The sequence below is a fragment of the Ammodytes marinus genome (assembly GCF_949987685.1).
Source record: "Ammodytes marinus genome assembly, chromosome: 25".
In the NCBI taxonomy this organism is placed as follows: Eukaryota; Metazoa; Chordata; class Actinopteri; order Uranoscopiformes; family Ammodytidae; genus Ammodytes; species Ammodytes marinus.
In genome coordinates this window covers 2,979,659-3,001,655 of record NC_137229.1, presented here as the reverse complement: position 1 = coordinate 3,001,655, position 21,997 = coordinate 2,979,659, and the positions used below count along the sequence as shown (strand labels likewise).

The following is a 21,997-nucleotide window of genomic DNA, read 5'->3' as shown; positions in this document are numbered from 1 at the left end:
GAGCAAGCACAACTTTAGTTGGAGGGTCTGCAGTACGTTTTGTTAGCTGGAATGTCAGAGGCATGAATGGCCCAGTGAAAAGGGCGCAAATTTAAAACGGTTGCACACTGAAATTGCATTTCTGCAGGAAACGCACCTACGAGTACAAGATCAAGTATTACTTAGAAAGGCCTGGATAGGTCAGGTGTACCATTCAACCTTTAGTAACAGGGCCAGAGGTGCTGCAATTATAATCCATAAAAAAGTACTCTTCACTGCTTCAAAAATAATTTCAGATCCCCAGGGACGTTATGTTGTAGTATCAGGTCGTCTCTATCACACCCCGGTGGTTTTGGTTAGTATTTACGCCCCCAACTGGGATGATGCAGATTTTTTCAGGAAGATAATCACCTTATTTCCAGATTTAAATACTCATCACCTAATATTTGGCGGTGATATGAACTGTGTGATGGACACAGCCATAGACCGGTCAAGTCCAAAATCTGCCCCTCCATCAAAAATGTCCAGAGCTCTTTCAAGTCTCATGACGCACCTTGGCTGTATTGACCCATGGAGATTTTTGTATCCAAACAAGAAAGAATTCTCTTGTTTTTCACATGTTCATCAGTCTTATTCAAGAATAGACTATTTTTTCATTGATAAGCGTCTTCTTCCCTCAGTGAAATCTGTAGACTACTCGGCTATTGTAGAATCTGATCATGCACCTGTTATTCTTGACATTGGCTTTACACTTAATTACCCACCAAGGCCAGCTTGGAGACTTAACACGGCATTACTTTCAGATGCAGATCTTTGTCAGTTCATGTCTAAAGCAATAGATGATTTCGTTTTAACCAATCAGAATGACTCCGTATCACCATCCATATTATGGGAAACATTAAAAGTCGTACTGAGGGGACAAATAATATCATTTTCAGCTTCACGTAATAAAAAAAGAAAACAAAGACAGGAGGAGCTCATTGATTCTATTCTTAAAATTGATCATCAATACTCAACAACTCCAACACCTGAACTATACAAAGAAAAATTAAATCTGAAAGCAAAGTATGATATATTGTCTACTGGAAGGACTGAACATAACTTGTTAAGATCACGAGCATTCTTTTATGAACATGGGGAGAAGGCAGGACGCCTACTTGCTCACCAGTTAAAGGCTAAGTCGTCTGCCCAACTCATATCAACAGTTAGGAAAACACCTCAAGAATTGACAATAGATCCCCAAGAAATTAATAATACTTTTAAAACCTTTTATTCTGAGTTATATACCTCAGAATTTCCTCAGGACACTTCTTCTATGGTTAATTTTTTAGAAACCCTGAATACTCCAACAATAGCACAGGAACAAAGGGACAACCTGGAAAGACCACTAAACAGACAGGAAGTAGATAACTCAATTGAGGACATGCAGAGCGGGAAGGCCCCTGGGCCGGACGGCTTCCCAGTCCAATTCTATAAAAAATTCTCCTTAAAACTGATCCCCTTGCTTCTCAATATGTTTAAGTATTTAGGGTTAGGGTTAGGTTCGTTTGAACAGACAGCTCTCCCACAGAGCCTCACAGAGGCTCTCATCACAGTTTTACTGAAGCCTGGTAAAGACCCAGTGGATTGCAGCTCTTATATTTCTTTACTGAACGTGGACGTTAAGATACTGTCTAGAATAAACACCATGGTATCAGACATCATTTCAAATGATCAAACCAGTTTTGTGAGAGGCCGCCACTCATCCATTAACATTCGTAGACTCCTGAATGTGGTGCATTCTCCAGCGTCTGGGGGACCAACCCGGTTGGTGCAGTGAGGAGGCCAAGCTCTGTAATCTGTCATCACTTCCTGCACTATTAACAACAAAACTTCCCCTCTCCCCATCACAGTTTTCCTCAAGCCCAGTAGTGCGCTCAACCCTAAGAATTTGGATACAATTCAGGCAAACATTTAAATTGTCTGGCCTTTCTATGCTAAATCCCATATGTAATAACCACCTCTTTCCAGCTGCTAAACTCGATGTCACATTCACACAGTGGGACACTATGGGTCTTACTACATGCAAGGACTTTTTCATAGATAATATTTTTCCTACTTTCACAGATTTGGCCAAAAAACACTCTATTTCTAAATCCAGTTTTTTCCGATATCTTCAGATATGCCACTTTACTCAAACGTACAACCCATCGTTCCCTCAATTACCTGAAAGTTCAAACTTGGACGTCATACTAAAGATTCCCTTAACTCTGAAGGGCCAAATCTCTAACTTATATAATTCAATTATGTCGTTTAGTAGTGTATCAACAGAAAAGATCAAGACAAAATGGGAGGAAGAATTAGGAACAGTCATTTCAGATGAGACATGGGTTAGGGCTCTTAGCTGTGTAAATGGAACCTCTTCTTGTGTACGTCTCAATCTTATTCAATTTAAAGTTCTCCACCGTACTCACTATAGTAAGGTCAGACTTGCTAAAATATACTGTAGTAGCCGAATTCTTCCCCATGGCTTGACAAAGACTCGAACAGGCTGGACTTCATCATTGTATTTCAGGAGCTTCCATCAGACATACAGAGGATTTCATAGTAGCATAGTAGCAGCAGGCTGAGGCCGCAATGGCACCTACTCGATTAGTTACAGAACAGTGTCTTATATTCTCATGTGTGGGCGGTATCAAGTGTATTATATCTACAAATAGACAGATACTAGTCCTTCTAGGGGGTGCTCTCATTCTCCCCCAGTGACCCCAACCTTTAGACATACACGGTCAGCAAACTCTTGATATTAGACTATTCAATTTACCACAATACCCTGAACTAGATGAGACGTGTGATCGCTGTAAAGCCACCAGTGCAGACCTAGCGCATATGTTCTGGTCGTGCTCCAAGTTGGAAGAGTTTTGGAAATCAATCTTTGGGATTTTGAATGTTGCTTTTGGCCTACATCTACAACCTAGCCCTTTAATGGCTATATTTGGTGTAAGAGAAAACGACACTGCGACAGCCACTAACAAGAAAAATGTTATTGCCTTTGCAACTCTAACTGCTCGAAGGAGAATTCTCTTGGAATGGAAATCCCAATTACCACCGAAGGCATCTGTGTGGCTTTCTGATATGATGATGTTTTTAAAAATTGAAAAAGTGAAATACTTTCTTAAGAGGATCAACCGAAAAATTCAACAAAGTCTGGGACCCTTTACTGGTTTATTTTGACAAACTTGTCACTCTCCCCTCTCATTAGTATATAAGCTTTAACGTAAAGCGCAAACACTTTCATCTCAGGGGAACCCCCCCCTCCCCCCCACACACCTTTTTTATTTTTTATTTTTTTATTTTCAATTTTATTTTTAATTATTTTTATGGCACAGGGATTGTTAGGGTGGGATGGGGTTTATAAAAATATAAAAATGTAAATTGTTAACTCTTGTTTCATTGTACATTGTCGCAAAAAGAAATGTAACTACTGTGAAATATTGTAACATGTGTGACATCTTGTCTAACAAGCAATAAAAATACATGTAAAAAAAAACAAGGACGGGTGCTGTGGGGATGGAGTTGACACACATCACTGTGTTTTGGACGAGCTTTCATTGACACACATCACTGTGTTTTGGAGGAGCTTTCATTGACACACATCACTGTGTTTTGGAGGTGCTTTCATGCCGGGAGGCAAAACAGTTTTGGTGTCCGTGGAGCTCAATCAGGTCAATCAAGTAACCGTTGTATGTTCAAGTCCTTAAGTTCGTGTTTGTGAATAAAGTGCATTATAAACTAGAGAGTCTAACACCGGCCGACATGCAACATAGTGGCTTAATGGAAAGCCTCCACAGCCGAGCCAAACTGAGTCAAATGGAGACGGACAAACACCATTGGTGTTTCAGGGTCATATGATAAACTGTCTCCAGCTCTCCCTCCTCTATCAGACTGACAGCAGCCTCTTCATACCTGAGAGTGTCCAGTCTCCAGAGGGGACCGTCCCGTCCAGCAGACAGTAGCTCCACTCCTGAGGCTCCTGGATGGTTGTAGCTCAGGTCCAGCTCTCTCAGATGGGAGGGGTTGGAGCTCAGAGCTAAGGCCAGAGAAGCACAGCCTTCATCTGTGATCAGACAACCTGACAGACTACACACACACACACACACACACACACACACACTTGACGTTTAGCCGTTTTGCCAGTTAAATGATTTTAATGTGAAATTACGCTGCAGGACATGTTCTGTTTGAATTAACACTAACTTAATTGCAAGCCACATGAATAGTTTGTGGTGTTTCAGTTGTTCTAACATTAGCCTACTAGTTGATGCAACAGCATGTGAAAAAACCACAACGTTTGCTAGACCATGACGAGCGCGATAAACCATTTAACGCCGTTAAAATGGGTTTGCACTAACGCCGTTAAACTGACAGCACTGATATATATATATACTGTATATATATATCTATCTATCTATCTATCTATCTATCTATCTATCTATCTATCTATCTATCTATCTATATATATATATATATATATATATATATATAAAGATAAAAAATACCAAACACAGCAAGCTTTTTTGGGGAAAAACATCTGGATTGACCTGTTATTTGCTCATAAAATGTGTATTTAGGTTGATGCCACCTCAATCAAACTTTTACATTATCATAATAACATCCCATGTATTTATTTCAAGCTTTCAAAATAATGTTGTTATGTTTGTTTTACCCAAAATAAAAATGATATATTTTCAAAATCCGTTTATAGTCTGTCAAAATGCTGAATAAATATTCCATAAGCATGATAGGGGGTCCCCCCTCAGGGGGTTAGGGTTAGGGGGTTAGGGTGCTGACCCTAACCCCCTAACCCTAACCCTAACCCTAACCCTAACCCTCTAACCCTAACCCTAACCCTAACCCTGATAACCCTAACCCTAACCCTAACCCCCTCAGGGGGTTTAAGTTGATATGCCCCATGTCCCCCTCAGGGGGTTTAAGATGATATGCCCCATGATAGGGGGTCCCCCCTCAGGGGGTTTAAGTTGATATGCCCCATGATAGGGGGTCCCCCCTCAGGGGGTTTAAGTTGATATGCCCTATGATAGGGGGTCCCCCCTCAGGGGGTTTAAGTTGATATGCCCCATATTGAACTGGTTGATAATCTGACCTGAGAGTTTCCAGTTTACAGTGTGGACTCTTCAGTGCATCAGACAGATGCTTCACTCCTGAATCCTGCAGGTTGTTGCTACTCAGGTCCAGCTCTCTCAGACTAGAGGAGGAGCTGAGAACTGAGGCCAGAGCTTCACAGCTTCTCTCTGAGAGGTTACAGCCACTCAGCCTGGAGAGACAACAGAAAGGGAAAAAGTTATTAAATAATCTTCTCGTTAAAAGATTATTTACAGATGAATAAATCCTACTCACAGAGCTTTGTTGGAGGCTTTGACCACTGGCAGCAGCCTCAGAAGAGCCTCCTCTGAACCAGAGTATTTCTTCAGGTCAAACACGTCCAGATCTTCTCCTGATGACAGTAAGATGAAGCCCAGAGCGGACCACTGAGCAGGAGACAGATTATCTGTGGAGAGACTTCCTGAGATAAGGTGCAGTTGCATCAGCTCCACTAGAGAATGATCATTCAGTTCATTCAGACAGTGGAACAGATTGATGCTTCTCTCTGCAGAGGGAGACTCCTCGATCTTCTTCTTGATGTACTGGACTGTTTCCTGATTGGTCTGTGAGCTACTTCCTGTCTGTGTCAGCAGACCTCTTAGGAGACCCTGATTGGTCTCCAATGAAAGACCCAGGAGGAAGCGGAGGAACAAGTCCAGGTGTCCATTTGGACTCTGTAAGGCCTTGTCCACAGCACTCTGGTAGAACTGTGTCACTGCAGATTCTTGGGAGGTTGTTTGTTCTTCTGTCACCATATCAAAGTGTGTATTTGCAGATCCTTTGTCAGTTGCAGTGTAATCCTTAGACGACACAGCACAGTGGTCACGATGCGTCTGTTTAGGTTTTTTTCTGAGGAGTTTAGACCACCAGGATTTTTTTCTGTCTTGAGTCGCTGCAGATTCATGGGCGGTTGTTTGTTCTTCTGCCATGGGATGGACGTGTGTAGATTGGTGGGATGTTGCAGTTGATTCTTTAGACGGCCTAGTCTTGTCCACAGCACTCTGGTAGAACTGTGTCTCTGCAGATTCATCTGAGGTTGTTTGTTCTTCTGACATCAGATTGACTCCAGAGTTGATGAACGTCAGATGGACATGAAGAGCAGCCAGAAACTCCTGAACGCTCAGATGGATGAAGCAGAACACCTTGTCCTGGTACAGTCCTCTCTCCTCTCTAAAGATCTGTGTGAACACTCCTGAGACCACTGAGGCTGCTGTGATATCGATGCCACACTCTGTCAGGTCTGATTCATAGAAGACCAGGTTTCCTTTCTGCAGCTGCTCAAAAGCCAGTTTTCCCAGAGACTCGATCATCTTCCTGCTCTCTGGACTCCAGTGTGGATCTGTCTCAGCTCGTCCATCATACTTGACGTTCTTCAGTTTGGCCTGAACCACCAGGAAGTGGATGTACATCTCAGTCAGGGTCTTTGGCAGCTCTCCTCCCTCTCCGGTCTTCAACACATCCTCCAGAACTGTAGCAGTGATCCAGCAGAAGACTGGGATGTGGCACATGATGTGGAGGCTTCGTGATTTCTTGATGTGGGAGATGATTCTGTTGGCCTGCTCTTTGCCTTTGAATCTCTTCCTAAAGTACTCCTCCTTCTGTGGGTCAGTGAACCCTCTGACCTCTGTCACCATGCCAACACAGTCAGGAGGGATCTGATTGGCTGCTGCAGGTCGTGTGGTTATCCAGAGGCGAGCAGAGGGAAGCAGTTTCCCCCTGATGAGGTTTGTCAGCAGCACATCCACTGAGGTGGACTCTGTAACATCAGTCAGGATCTCATTGTTGTGGAAGTCCAGAGGAAGTCGACACTCATCCAGACCGTCAAAGATGAACACAACCTGGAACTCTTCAAAGCTGCAGATTCCTGCTGCTTTGGTTTCAGTGAAGAAGTGATGAACAAGTTCCACCAAGCTGAACTTTTTCTCTTTCAGCACATTCAGCTCTCTGAAAGTGAATGGAAATGTGAACTGTATGTCCTGGTTGGTTTTGTCTTCAGCCCAGTCCAGAGTGAACTTCTGTGTTAAGACTGTTTTCCCAATGCCAGCCACTCCCTTTGTCATCACTGTTCTGCTTGGTTCATCTCTTCCAGGTGAGGCTGTAAAGATGTCTTCTTGTCTGATGGTTGTTTCTGGTCTGTGTGGGTTCCTGGATGCTGTTTCAATCTGTCTGACCTCATGTTCATCATTGACCTCTCCAGTCCCTCCCTCTGTGATGTAGAGCTCTGTGTAGATCTGATTCAGAAGGGTTGGGTTTCCTGCTTTAGCGATCCCCTCAAACACACACTGGAACTTCTTCTGCAGGTTTGACTTGAGTTCACACTGACAAACTTCAGAATGACTTCCTGAATGAACAAACATCAGAATGAATCAACAGTCGTTAACGGCACATATAATATCACTGAGGGCTTCACGATGAAAATATGAATGCACATACAGTATAAACATTTGTGCATTATTTGTATGTCTATTGAGAACTACATATTACAAAACTATCAATAACCTCTGTATTAAGAAAAAAAAAGTATAATAACCATAACCCCGACACTCCCAGCCAACCACCACCTAAACCTAAACTAACACATTTCCTGAGACACACAGAGAGAGAGAGAGACACAGAGAGAGAGAGGGAGAGAGAGGGAGAGGGAGAGAGAGAGGGAGGGAGAGAGGGAGAGAGAGAGAGAGAGAGGGAGAGAGAGAGAGACACAGAGAGACACAGAGAGAGAGAGGGAGAGAGAGGGAGAGGGAGAGAGAGGGAGAGAGAGGGAGAGGGAGAGAGAGAGAGAGGGAAACATTGAAATATAATATCAACGAGTTACTCATGATGAAAATATATAAATAAACAGACATGAACATTTCTCCCTCTATCTTTTGAGACTTCAGTAAATGTCCCATTTCACCATCATGTTAAACCTTAACAGCCTCCACACACATCCTGCGTCTACCTCTGGAGCGCTTCGCCCTACTGCTGCCTCTCTCGCTTTTTTCGGCCACACATGGAACGTCTCAACTGCTGCTGCAGCGCTGCTTTTAAAAGCCCTGTCTTTCTACATGGAGTGTTCATAGATAATTCCTGTCTTTCTACATGGAGTGTTCATGGATAATTCCCATATAAAGTTGTTTCAGGTCATGATGATGCATATGATTAATATAGAGTTTGGACAGTGATCCTTTTGACTGGTTGTCCTTTGTTTATTTATTTTCGTTCACATTTTCGCGTGTGGGAAGTTTTATTTTGAAAGGGACACACCAGGAAACTGTAAAACAGTGAATGCTGCTGGTATGACTGTCAACAGAGTATTTCTCTATCAGTTAAAGTGAGAGAGACGCGCCTCTCCCCGAAAACATAGGCTCCTCCTCTTAAGGTAAAGTGAAGCGTCGCTGAAGACTCGCCTCCGACGGGCGTCGGCAGTGTTTCAGAGGTTGGATGTGTTGCCACTAGACTAGAGTGTGTTAACACGGTCGGGGGAAAATCAGACGCAGACGTGCAGTAGAGATAGGATGTGTGTTCCAGGGGTTAGAGAAATGCTCTTACTGCTCCACAGAAGGTCAGCCAGCTCCTTCTGCTTCATGCCCCTCAGGAAGTCCAGTGTGATCTTCAGAAATGCCTCTCTGCTGCTGCTCTGCTCCTCATCCTCACTCTGACCCTCTAAGCATTCTGGGTAATCTGGACTCAGAAGCTTCTGCATCTTCTTCAGCTCCTTCTTCACAAACCTGACGATGTTTTTCTCCAGCAGCTGGAACAGAATATTATAAGAACGACACGATCAAACTAAACTCATGAAGCAAACATCAGATCCATGTTGGACAGACTGACAGTCCACTGGTCCTAACAGTTAACCTTTATTTATACAGGTAAATCCCATTGAGACTTGAGACAGAGACCTGTTCCCACTTCGACATGTGGCGGGGGGACCAGGGATCGAACCACCAACCCTGTAGTTGAGGGTCGACCGCCCTACCAACCTCGCCACAGCCGCCCTGAAGTTGTTGTGAACAGAACAGATGGAAAGTAGTTGTTCATGTACAGACCCTGAATGAGGAGTCCAGGTGTGTTTGATGCTGCTGGTCAGACCGCCCACTGGGAACCTCTGAGATCTGCTGGTCGACTCTGTGGAGAAACCATGAAGAATGAGCTCATGTCCAGGACTAAACCCCCCCCCCCCCCTTCCCCTCTAACTTTATTTAGTTGCTACTTGTTTATTTTTATTTATTTTTTTCAAATTTTTCATGTGTATTTGTACATATTTATATTTTATTTATACCCGGAGACATCAGAGGGGTGTACTACAAAACAAACTCAACAGAGCCCGGCTCTCTTTTTTGATCTGGTTCAACATAACACATACCCTCGCTCAGAGCTAACCGGTATCACGAAGGAAGTTATTAGAATTATTAAAAACCCAAGTGTTTGTAATAAAAGAGAACTGAGTCAAGGAAGGTTTGAATTCAGGTGAAGTTTTTACTTGCACAGCAAATGCAAGGGTTCGATCCAAACGTCACAGCTCAGTGTGGCATCAAGATTGAGACAAAGACTGAACAGTGTACAGAGATTATATGTAGTGAGATGGTGTATGCGCAAAAACCCAGTTTGTGTGTCCTTAATTAACCAAAGGCAGATGTTCACAGTTAATACAATGTCCAAGATATATGTGTGGAGGGGGTCCTTGAGTTGGCAGCATACAAGGTCTCAGTAAGAGGGGAGTCTTTTCTCTCCTTCCAAGGATGTAATAAATCATACCTCACATTGCAATTAAAAGCACCGGTAGAGTTTTAGGGAGAACTTCTTCTGAACTTATCTCTTACATGTATGGAGCCATAAGTTTAGTAAGGCAAAGTTCATAGCAAGACAGTATTGTAATGTATCTTCCATTAAATGTTACAATATATACAATGAAACAAAGTTTCGTTAACAGAAGTTATCAACCTCTTATGTTGAACGAGAGTTTCAGCTTCAGGCTCTGTGCGCGTCCCCATGAGAGGGGGCGTTTGGCCGTCATTTGACTCTGCATCCGCACAGACTGGACTGATCTTGTGCCGCTAACTTTACACAAACGGACTGATTGTGAGCAGCTGAGTAAAACAAAAGTGTGTCGCCAACTTCATTCAAGAGGAAGAGTTTGTCAGTCTGAATTATTACAGCAGAAAACAGAGAGCCGAAAAAAACTCTAACTGCAAATAGGCTAAGGAGAGTGGAATGCTGCCAGCATGGAAATGATTTATTTATCTTGCCGATCGTTCTCGCAGTGCGCAACGTGACATTATAAAACAATGAAACGTTGAACTCGGATTTGAACACTATACCATTTAGCCTAATATATATATATATATATATATATATATATATATATATATATATATATATATATATATATATATATATAGGCTACTTTGCTATATTTATAGCACTACGCCTATAGTCCCACACTTAAGAATGTAATTTAAGTCTGACACTGTCCCCAAATGAATAGCCTATGGAAAATCACTTTAGTTTTGGGCCACATCATAATGAATACAATTTTGATTTAGACTATTAGCCTTTTATTTGAATCTTACAAATACCAATAGGCCTACATTAAAAAACCTGCAGTCTGGATTTTTCGGACAAATATGAATCTACTGTGAGAAGCTTAACCTGCGAGTCTGCAGCGATATCCGAACTGTGACAGCTGTCACCTGTCACGTCCCAACTGTAATCGCTACTGATGAAAAGAAAGAAGCCTACAGTGAAATAATGTTGCAACCTGTGATTTTATTGAACGCTTTATTAAGAGCCAGTGTGTGTAGATCGCCAGGTAAAATCATTTGAGAGGAGAGCATAGAGTGGCGCTGTATACAGTATAGGTGTGGGCTATTTAACATTTTCAATAACTGTATGCATGAGGCAAAAAGCCCCAGCGCGATGTGACAGTTCACTCTGTAAGCCTAATGTCACGGCTTCGTTTCGTTCATTAACTTACTGATCAATAAGTTTAGATGTAACAGTTTCCTCAGTGAGAATGTAGCGCTCAGACAATATTGTCAGGTCCGCGGGATTTCAAAATGTGTAGTTTCCTTAAAGGGCAGCGCTCTAAGAGCCGAATTTAAGCTCAAACTCTGAAACAAAAACTGGTCTGGGCAGGCTAGCCGTGCAGCCTCTGTTACCACGGTGATCTAGCCAGGTAGAAAGAGAGCCACCTTTCGTGATACTGAAAATGCTGGCTTTAGACCGCTTTAGACTCAACAGACCTCGCTCAGCCCTTAATCTCGCTTCGTAGTATACCCCTCTGTTCCCTATGTTTGTTTGTTGTTCAAAAAAATGAAAAACCCAATAAATAAATAAAGAATGAGCTCATGTCTGGTCCAATGTTAAACTGAAGTCAGAAGTTGAATTATATAAATGACGAGAAGAAAAACAAAATAAAACACAAGTACTATATCTGTCAAGAAACTGGACATCTCACAGGGTTTTATTTATTGTAAGTTTTAAATCCTTACCTCAGATCAACAGACGGACGTCCATCTTTGAAGACTATAGGTCGATCCATAGAGTGATCACTCTTCATGGACCAACAGCTGGGCTCTGGTGTCTCCAGCTTCCTCCTGATAGAAACACAGGAAACAGTCAATAATCTGCACTGCACCAGAACACAGGAGTCACAATGAGCAGCTTTCACATGTCAGAATATAAATGAACCAAGCTGAAAATAAACTGTTAAAACATGAATCAGTGATATTTAAATGTTAGTAACAGTTTACCTCTCTGCAGCAGACGGCTGTTGTCCTTTAAAATTAATCCAACCACCTTTAGACCGGTCACTCTTGAAGGACAAACAGCTGGGTCCAGGTCCAGGAGAGTCTGGTCTGTTGAACACAACACAGACAGACAGACAGACAGACAGACAGACAGACAGACAGACAGACAGACACACACACACAATTATATAAATGACGAGAAGAAAAACAAAGCTGAAAAAAACAAAAACACAAGTAGGGGAGAACGGGGGAATCTGAGGCATCGGGTAATGTGAGCCACCCCCTGTATCTAGGCAACGGAAAACATTTGTGGTCATGTGAGATATATGTTTTCAAGCCCCTCTCATTTCCCCATGGCCCTGAAAGAGAGGACCTCATGGTGCTGTGGTAAGCATGTTTTTTTCACCAAAATAGGTATTTTGCATGTAAAAGTAAATGTTCTTGCTGTCAACTTAATCAACTGTTGTGCCAAAGCAAATGTATTCACGTAGAAAAACTTCTATCATACGTGTTGATGAACTACCAACATATGAAACCATGTGATGCTGATAACTGAAGATTAGCCTGAAATGCTAAGAGAGGTAGCCTGGAAATCCTGACCCTGATATCTTGAACGATAGAGGGTCTGGCGACGATCAATAGTAATTTCCAACTCTAGGGGCGGCTCCTACTCGTGCATTTCAAATGCCACTGCACGCAGTTGGATAGCACTACAACCAATCAGAGCGATGCACAAGTGACGTAAGCCCCGTTCGTTTAGCGAACAGCTGTTAAACTGTTCAATTAAACGTTTGCCGTTGTCGGTCGGCAAAACAGAACATTCCACTTACTTGCTAGTGAAAGCTATGAGTCCCGTCTTCCAATTCGTTAAGGGTCGAGGCCAAAGCAGTCTCAAACTCACACAACATATCCGCAGCCATCTTTGATGTTTACTATCACAGCTTCGACGTCGCATGCACGTCACTGTCGTCATCCGGTTACGTCCTCCCCAGAGCACCATATAAAGGGCTCTGGCGCGCCCATATTAGATAGAACCAATTGAAACGTTATACCAGATTTCTGGTAGTCTTGATAAGCTTCAACGGAGCGTCTCCAGACCAACACGCGCAGCAAATTTAATTTGCCAGCGCCTAGTGGCAGGTCTGGGAATGCCAGGCTATAAGAGAGGTAGTTTTTTCTCAAATTGTGGTGGTGGGGGAAAGTGAGCCAAATGCTGTGGGGGAAAGTGAGCCACTATTTCACTTTCCCCCACCATGAGGCACAAGTTAAGTTTAGTCTTAAACATATTTTAATGTAATATTACATGACATATGTTTTATTTTAATGTCATACACATTGTAGAAAAGCCATCATGCCAAGGAAATACACCAGGAAGACGACCTGGGGCAACCACACGGAAAGAGCACCTTCTCATCTTTCCCTGTAACCTTCAGGGCTGGAATGTAGAGTAGGCCTAGTTGTAGAGTATGACAGGCTGATGTTATAATCCAGTTGGGTCTTCTCCTGTGTTCTGAGTCCCAGGCTGTTCTCGCTGGTTCTGATTTTCCTATGCTTCGACCCCCAGACACTAGCTGGCTCTAAGGGTCCTGTGTTCTGACCCCCAGACACTAGCTGGCTCTAAGGGTCCTGTGTTCTGACCCCCAGACTGTGTTCTAATCTAACTGGTTCTATCTTTCATTTGAATTTTATAGGCTCTGTGCACTAGAACCCGGAAGTCAACTGACGGTGTCGGCATTCTAGTTTCCGGTGTACTTACTGACTCGGTCCATACAGTTGAACTTCATAATATTTTGCTCCAACCAGCAAGCGGGAAAGGGATTTAGGTTTGATATTTAAGTTATTTGTATAAGTAAGAGGTTAAGTAAGTGGTGCACCGGATTTTTAATTAACAGCGTAATTTTTTTTTTGTATTTGAAACACCAACTGTCTCTTATTGTGCTTACTTTAGGCCTACTATTACGCCCATCTCTTAGTGTCTAGTAAAGATCAGGGAACATTTGAAGTTATTGTCAGAGCAGTGTCCACGAAGAAAATAGAGAAGCCTCACAATCTGAGTGTATGATTAAGCTATGACGATAAGCCAAACGTTAAACTAACCATTATAAGCCCGTTCCCACTGTGTTCATGGGGATAGCTGCGGTCATATGTATTATGCAATACTAAAATATATAGGTGCTAGCTTATTACACAACGGCACCGACAAAATAGGCACGCGAGCCGCACACACAGACACATACGCACAATCATCACCAGCAGCGCATTGCCTCAAACAACTAAAATAAAATAAAAATCATAGGATATCACAGCATAAATGAACTTTTCTATAAGCTACTCTGCCACCCACAAACGTTTTTAAACTCACCGTAGCTTGCAGGTGTGCAGCATAATCCGCATACGATAGGCGGACGTGTAGCCTACCTATAAATCCCATGGTAAATCCATAGATAGTAATATTCCACTTTTACCACGATTTGTCCGATGAAAGCAGCTTGCAACCAGTTAGTTTTCCTGCAGTCATTATTCCACGGGTAGCGTTGCATTTTTAAATCGTGAGGACAACTTGATAGGGACTTCAGAAAGAGCCTGACAACAGCAATTATGTCTTATTCATTATTCAATTACAAATCTATTTTAATTCTCATTTTATCCTGATTTCCTATGAAGTTCGCTTTAGAAATGACAGTGTTGGTGTCCGAAATGCTTGAAAATAAAGTTATCCAATAAAATGTAGAATATTGTTGTATCTAGGCAAAACAAAGAATAAAAGGTAACAGCTCGCTCACTCATTGGTTAGTACTTATGATCACTTAGTAAGTGACGGGTGAATCAGCCAACCACAAGTTGTTCTTCACGATTACAGTGGACAGAGGGCCACTGACAGGTCTGACGGGTCAGTGAGCGCGAAGTGTGAAATGAATGTGATTCACGGCTGCAGAAGAATAAACTATATTGCTGCAAGCTTGATAGCATTGCCATTTCCAAGACGCGATTTTGAAGATGAGGATCAATAAGAATGGAAAATTAACGCCAGCATTAACACAAAAGAGGAACATTGTTGGAAGGCATTTTACCAACAAGTAGAAACGACATGGGATAGACTGACTGCAGGAAAACTAACTGGTTGCAGGCTGCTTTTTTCATCGGACAAATTGTGGAATATTATAGTGGAATATTTGTGGATTCACCATGGGATTTAGCCTGCTAGCCTACCACCATCGTGTTTGAGGATGCTGCTGCACACCTGCCAGCTACGGTGAGTTTAAAATCTTTTGAGGGTGGCAGAGTGGCTAAATAGGAAAGTTCATTCATGCTGTGATATCCAATGACTTTTATTCTATTTTAGTCGTTTGAGGCAATGCGCTGCTGGTGATGATGGTGCGTGTCTGTGTGTGCGGCTGGCGTGTCTTCACTGTGTCGGTGCCGTTGTGTGCGCTGTAGGTTGTAGCTTTTGCCTGATGTGATGATGAAAGTGTGCTTGTGTGTACATAGCAGCTGTTTGTCGGAGCTTGTTGTGCGTTTTTTTTAACTATTCAAGTATTTAAACAACGTCGTGCTCAGGATCCTCTTAGGCCGGGGTCCGAGCCAGGTTATGGGCTTGATGCTCGTGTTCTGCGCTCCCAAACACAGGCCCGTATCTTTGATAACAACATAGTTGTTCCACTCAAACAACGATAGGACGTAGCTTGTAACTAGTACCCGTCTACTCTTATCAGTACTGATGATTAGATGGTCCTCAAAATGTCGGCTGCATACCTTTACTTTGTATGTGTTGTCCGAAACCTCAATCCTTTTAATCCAATGTATCCACTGCAGTGGAAGCTCAAACCGCTATTATATCTACTCTAAACTAAGCAACGTGTTTCACAAAAGTGTTAATTCAACCCACCGGCACTTCACTGTTGTTTAAACAATCCCATAGGCTACATTTAATCCCCTTTTCCAATGAAATACTCGTATATTAGTGTAAGGTTACCGTGGTAACTGAGACACCGGAAACTAGTATGCCGACACCAGGCGAAACCGGAAGTTCGCTACTAGACTTGTGCACAGAGCCTATTGAAACCTTTTGAATTATAATATGTTGTATTTGATTTTGTTCAGAGTTACTTTCAAGTGCTTAGAAAATTAGCTTTGCTTAATTGACCAAACCCCATCATTCTTTTACTAGTCCGACATTAGTTCTGGAATGTGTGGCTAGCTTTCAGGATTCTTACTGTTACAATATGTGTTGTTATGGTAGTTTCAGAGTGGAAAAAGTAAATGGATCAGTTTACCCCACAGCTGGGGTAAAGTGAGCCACATGACAACTTTTTTTAAAACAATCATATTTTCACTGCCCTTTGTCTTGAAAAAATTCTGCTAATGCCCATTTCGAGGAAACATCCTGAATTAATGGGAAATGTGTAAATTTGAGTGATAAATCATTTTAGCTCGCTTAGAGGGGAGCAAATGTAAAAAGTGGCTCAGATTACCCCGTTCTCCCTTACAATATCTGTCAAGAAACTGGATATCTCACAGGGTTTTATTATTAAGTTTTAAATCCTTACCTCAGATCAACAGACGGACGTCCATCTTTGAAGACTATAGGTCGATCCATAGAGTGATCACTCTTCATGGACAAACAGCTGGGCTCTGGTGTCTCCAGCTTCCTCCTGATAGAAACACAGGAAACAGTCAATAATCTGCACTGCACCAGAACACAGGAGTTACACCAGTGGTTCTCAATTATTTTCTGTCATGCCCCCCCTAGGGGACAGAAATGTTTTCGCGCCCCCCCTGAATGAGTTTCTGACATGAGCATTCTGCATACAATCACCTTATTATCAAATTAGATGCATATTAGATTATAAAATTAGCTGAGATATCTTCTGCAGCAACTTAAAAAAAAATCGAAGTTCAGGTTATTAGCTCAATTTGTAACATTTAAACAAGACTGCTCAGTCTGTGTGAATCTCAGGACAGAGAAACAAGAGCAAATGATTCACTGAGGTTTGCATTTCATTAAAAAAAATTTAAACTGTAAACATAGTTAAGGTGGTGTTTTTTTATTATTATAGGCCAATAGGCCTTCTGTGATGCGATAATCAATAATTCATTAATGTTATTATTAGTCTACTTGCTTGATTTCTTTTTAAATAGCCTACAGAGACACTTGGAGACACATGTGGACGTTTATTTACTGCAAATCGCGGCCTTTCGCGCGGATATGACCATACACAAGCACACATCGCGCTGTCTAGCAAAAAAAATAAAAAATAAAAATAAATGTTTTGGTCAGTTGAAAATCAAGGACACCCCCCCACACCCAACCCCCCCCCCTCCCCCCCGACAACTCACGGCGCCATTTGAGAAGCACTGACTTACACTGATCTTTCACATGTCAGAATATAAATGAGCCAAGCGGAAAATAAATAAACTGTTAAAACATGAATCAGTGGTACTTAAATGTTAGTAACAGTTTACCTCTCTGCAGCAGACGGTTGTTGTCCTTTAAAATCAAACCAATCATCTTTAGACCGGTCACTCTTGAAGGACAAACAGCTGGCTCCAGGTCCAGGAGAGTCTGGTCTGTTGAACACAACACAGACAGACAGACAGACAGACAGACAGACAGACAGACAGACACACACACAATTATATAAATGACGAGAAGAAAAACAAAGCTGAAAAAAACAAAAACACAAGTAGGGGAGAACGGGGGAATCTGAGGCATCGGGTAATGTGAGCCACCCCCTGTATCTAGGCAACGGAAAACATTTGTGGTCATGTGAGATATATGTTTTCAAGCCCCTCTCATTTCCCTTTGGCCCTGAAAGAGAGGACCTCATGGTGCTGTGGTAAGCATGTTTTTTTCACCAAAATAGGTATTTTGCATGTAAAAGTAAATTTTCTTCCTGTCAACTTAATCAACTGTTGTGCCAAAGCAAATGTATTCACGTAGAAAAACTTCTATCATACGTGTTGATGAACTACCAACATATGAAACCATGTGATGCTGATAACTGAAGATTAGCCTGAAATGCTAAGAGAGGTAGTTTTTTCTCAAATTGTGGTGGTGGGGGAAAGTGAGCCAAATACTGTGGGGGAAAGTGAGCCACTATTTCACTTTCCCCCACCATGAGGCACAAGTTAAGTTTAGTCTTAAACATATTTTAATGTAATATATTACATGACATATGTTTTATTTTAATGTCATACACATTGTAGAAAAGCCATAATGCCAAGGAAATACACCAGGAAGACGACCTGGGGCAACCACACGGAAAGAGCACCTTCTCATCTTTCCCTGTAACCTTCAGGGCTGGAATGTAGAGTAGGCCTAGATGTAGAGTATGACAGGCTGATGTTATAATCCAGTTGGGTCTTCTCCTGTGTTCTGAGTCCCAGGCTGTTCTCGCTGGTTCTGATTTTCCTATGCTTTGACCCCCAGACACTAGCTGGCTCTAAGGGTCCTGTGTGCTGACCCCCAGACTGTGTTCTAATCTAACTGGTTCTGAAACCTTTTGAATTGTAATATGTTGTATTTGATTTTGTTCAGAGTTACTTTCAAGTGCTTAGAAAATTTGCTTTGCTTAATTGACCAAACCCCATCATTCTTTTACTAGTCCGACATTAGTTCTGGAATGTGTGGCTAGCTTTCAGGATTCTTACTGTTACAATATGTGTTGTTATGGTAGTTTCAGAGTGGAAAAAGTAAATGGATCAGTTTACCCCACAGCTGGGGTAAAGTGAGCCACATGACAACTTTTTTTAAAACAATCATATTTTCACTGCCCTATGTCTTGAAAAAATTCTGCTAATGCCCATTTCTAGGAAACATCCTGAATTAATGGGAAATGTGTAAATTTGAGTGATAAATCATTTTAGCTCGCTTAGAGGGGAGCAAATGTAAAAAGTGGCTCAGATTACCCCGTTCTCCCTTACTATATCTGTCAAGAAACTGGATTTCTCACAGGGTTTTATTATTAAGTTTTAAATCCTTACCTCAGATCAACAGACGGACGTCCATCTTTGAAGACTATAGGTCGATCCATAGAGTGATCACTCTTCATGGACCAACAGCTGGGCTCTGGTGTCTCCAGCTTCCTCCTGATAGAAACACAGGAAACAGTCAATAATCTGCACTGCACCAGAACACAGGAGTTACACTGAGCAGCTTTCACATGTCAGAATATAAATGAGCCAAGCGGAAAATAAACTGTTAAAACATGAATCAGTGATATTTAAATGTTAGTAACAGTTTACCTCTCTGCAGCAGACGGCTGTTGTCCTTTAAAATCAAACCAAAAATCTTTAGAGTCGTCACTCTTGAAGGACAAACAGCTGGCTCCAGGTCCAGGAGAGTCTGGTCTGTTGAACACAACACAAACAGACAGACAGACAGACAGACAGACAGACAGACAGACAGACAGACAGACAGACAGACACACACACACACACAGCTTTGAGAGTGAATAATGGTGGTGCAGTGATTTGAGTCATGGACAGTTAGAGATCCTCATGTCACCTCTGAGCTTTGGTCTGGCCGCCATGTTCCCCTCCCTCCTCTCTGTCCTCACTCTGATCCATAGCAGAGCCCACTCCTTCACACACACTTTCACCTGGAGGGAAAACACATCAACTGGAATCCTCCTGTCCATCACACACGCGCACACACACACACACACACACACACACACACACACACACACACACACACACACACACACACACACACACACACACACACACACACACACACACACAATAAAGATAAATGATTTGTATAATTCCAAACGTCCAGCAGATGGCGCCAGATTAAAGCCAGAAACAGACCATGAAGTACAGCAGCCTGTACACAACCAGTATTCACTACTGCTGCTGTTACACGGGGAAATGCAAAGTTTACTACAAGTATTAAGAACAGAATGTCCTTCATGAGACAGCAGAAGGGGAAGACTTCATGTGAAGTGTTTCATTCACTGCTGATACTTTAATCTAACTTCAGATTTGACTTGTTGATCAAACACTTTGTGAGTAAAATGTGAATGTGTAAAGTAACGAGCCGTCAGATACATGTAGTAGAACAACAAGTCCAAAGTTTCCTGCTGAAGTGCTCAGCTCCTTTACTGCAGTCACCAGACTAACAGCACACTGCCAGAGTAGATTACTGCATCAACACACTCATATGTAACTAGTACTAACAGCACACTGCCAGAGTAGATTACTGCAGCAACACACTCATATGTAACTAGTACTAACAGCTCACTGTCAGAGTAGATTACTGCAGCAACACACTCATATGTAACTAGTACTAACAGCACACTGTCAGAGTAGATTACTGAACCAACACACTCATATGTAACTAGTACTAACAGCACACTGCCAGAGTAGATTACTGCATCAACACACTCATATGTAACTAGTACTAACAGCACACTGCCAGATTAGATTACTGCATCAACACACTCATATGTAACTAGTACTAACAGCACACTGTCAGAGTAGATTACTGCAGCAACACACTCATATGTAACTAGTACTAATAATAATATAACATTAACACAACATGGAGGATCTTTGTTAACGGCTGTGTCACCTCCTTCGTCACTAGTTTCATGTCAAACTGAGATAGTTTACACACACACACACACACACACACACACACACACACACACACACACAGAAACACACACCCTACCTCTGTCAAGTTAAAACTGTAGAAAAACCTGAAGTAATAAATTAAACTTTGCAACAAGAGAAAAAAAAAAAAAAAAAATAAAACACAATTTTAATCAAACCACGTATGTTGAATTAAAATGAATTTTATGTAAAAAAAAAACTTTGTCGATGTAAGTTATGAGTTTGGACACATTCCACATAGTTTCTGTTCCTACTGGAACTAGATTTAATAATGAAATACGATCATTATTATTATTATTATTATTATTATTATTATTATTATTATTATTATTATTATTATTATTATTATTATTATTATTATTATTATTATTATCATTATTATTATTATTATTATTATTATTATCATTATTACTATTGTTAACAGTGAGAGCAGAGTGGATCTCTTACCTTCAGCTGCAGCTTCAGAGGAGAAAATAAACTGCGACACGACGTTCACCTGAAGTTGAAGCAGGAACCAGAGACGTGAGGGTTAAACATTAACCTGAGAACAGAGATGGGATAAAGTCTGATGTTTAATGGCTCCATAAAGAACAGAGATGGGATAAAGTCTGATGTTTAATGGCTCCATAAAGAACAGGGTGGAGATAAAGTCTGATGTGTAATGGCTCCATGAGGAACAGGAGATTGAAGGGGAAGGTTCAGTGCAGAAAGTATTCACAGCGCTTAACTTTTTCCACATTCCGCTCTGTTACAGTCTGGACTAACGCTGGGTTAAATGTATTTATTTTCCTCAAAAGTCTGCACATAATAACACCCCATAGTGACCTAAAAACTGTTTATTTGAGATGTTTGCAAATGTATTAAAAATAAAATAAAATCATTTGTAAGTAAGCCTTCGCTCAAAACTGATCTCAGGTGCATTGCGTGTTTGGGTAAAAATTAATCTGAGTGAGATAAGATGTGTGATGTGTGTGTGTGTGTGTGTGTGTGTGTGTGTGTGTGTGTGTGTGTGTGTGTGTGTGTGTGTGTGTGTGTGTGTGTTAGAGGTAGAAATTAATCTGACTAAGATAAGATGGGTTAAAGTGCTAGTAGTTTATTGTCATCATATTGAGGGTTAGACAATGTTTAATGAAATACAGTTCTCCATAAAGCTGCTGGTTTCAACACTGAATATCACCACCGGATGTAGTAGGACATCTGGGTATTGTTTCTAAGCATACTAAACTAAATCTGTTTCTACCAAAGTAAGCAGACAGTTTAGGGGACTGGAACACAGGGTAAATCTCTCTCTCTCCAGACAGACAGACAGACAGACAGACAGACAGACAGACAGACAGACAGACAGACAGACAGACAGACAGACAGACAGACAGACAGACAGACAGACAGACACACAGACAGACAGACAGACAGACACACAGACAGATAGGATGTGTGTTCCAGGGGTTAGAGAAATGCTCTTACTGGTTAAACATTAACCTGAAAACTGAGAGATGACAGGATAAAGTCTGATGTTTAATGAC

At 41.7% G+C, this 21,997-nt stretch overlaps 1 protein-coding gene across 1 annotated transcript in view; it reads right to left on the bottom strand.

Annotated features, from left to right (window-relative positions):
- The window catches only part of LOC307270187 (NLR family CARD domain-containing protein 3-like), a gene marked incomplete at its 3' end in the record, with an annotated part of 28,697 nt that extends 9,247 nt beyond the window's left edge, over window positions 1-19,450 (bottom strand). Inside the window, exons 1-11 of the mRNA XM_080053354.1 lie at window positions 19,360-19,450; window positions 19,098-19,202; window positions 18,837-18,941; window positions 17,316-17,420; window positions 16,400-16,504; window positions 11,595-11,699; window positions 9,150-9,228; window positions 8,653-8,854; window positions 5,377-7,462; window positions 5,123-5,293; window positions 3,925-4,098 (exon numbers count right to left, since the gene is read on the bottom strand). Coding sequence (XP_079909480.1) covers window positions 3,925-4,098; window positions 5,123-5,293; window positions 5,377-7,462; window positions 8,653-8,854; window positions 9,150-9,228; window positions 11,595-11,699; window positions 16,400-16,504; window positions 17,316-17,420; window positions 18,837-18,941; window positions 19,098-19,202; window positions 19,360-19,421 — 3,299 coding nt within the window. The 5' untranslated portion in view covers window positions 19,422-19,450. The remainder of the gene's footprint in view (window positions 1-3,924; window positions 4,099-5,122; window positions 5,294-5,376; window positions 7,463-8,652; window positions 8,855-9,149; window positions 9,229-11,594; window positions 11,700-16,399; window positions 16,505-17,315; window positions 17,421-18,836; window positions 18,942-19,097; window positions 19,203-19,359) is intronic.
- Window positions 19,451-21,997: the final 2,547 nt, after the last annotated feature.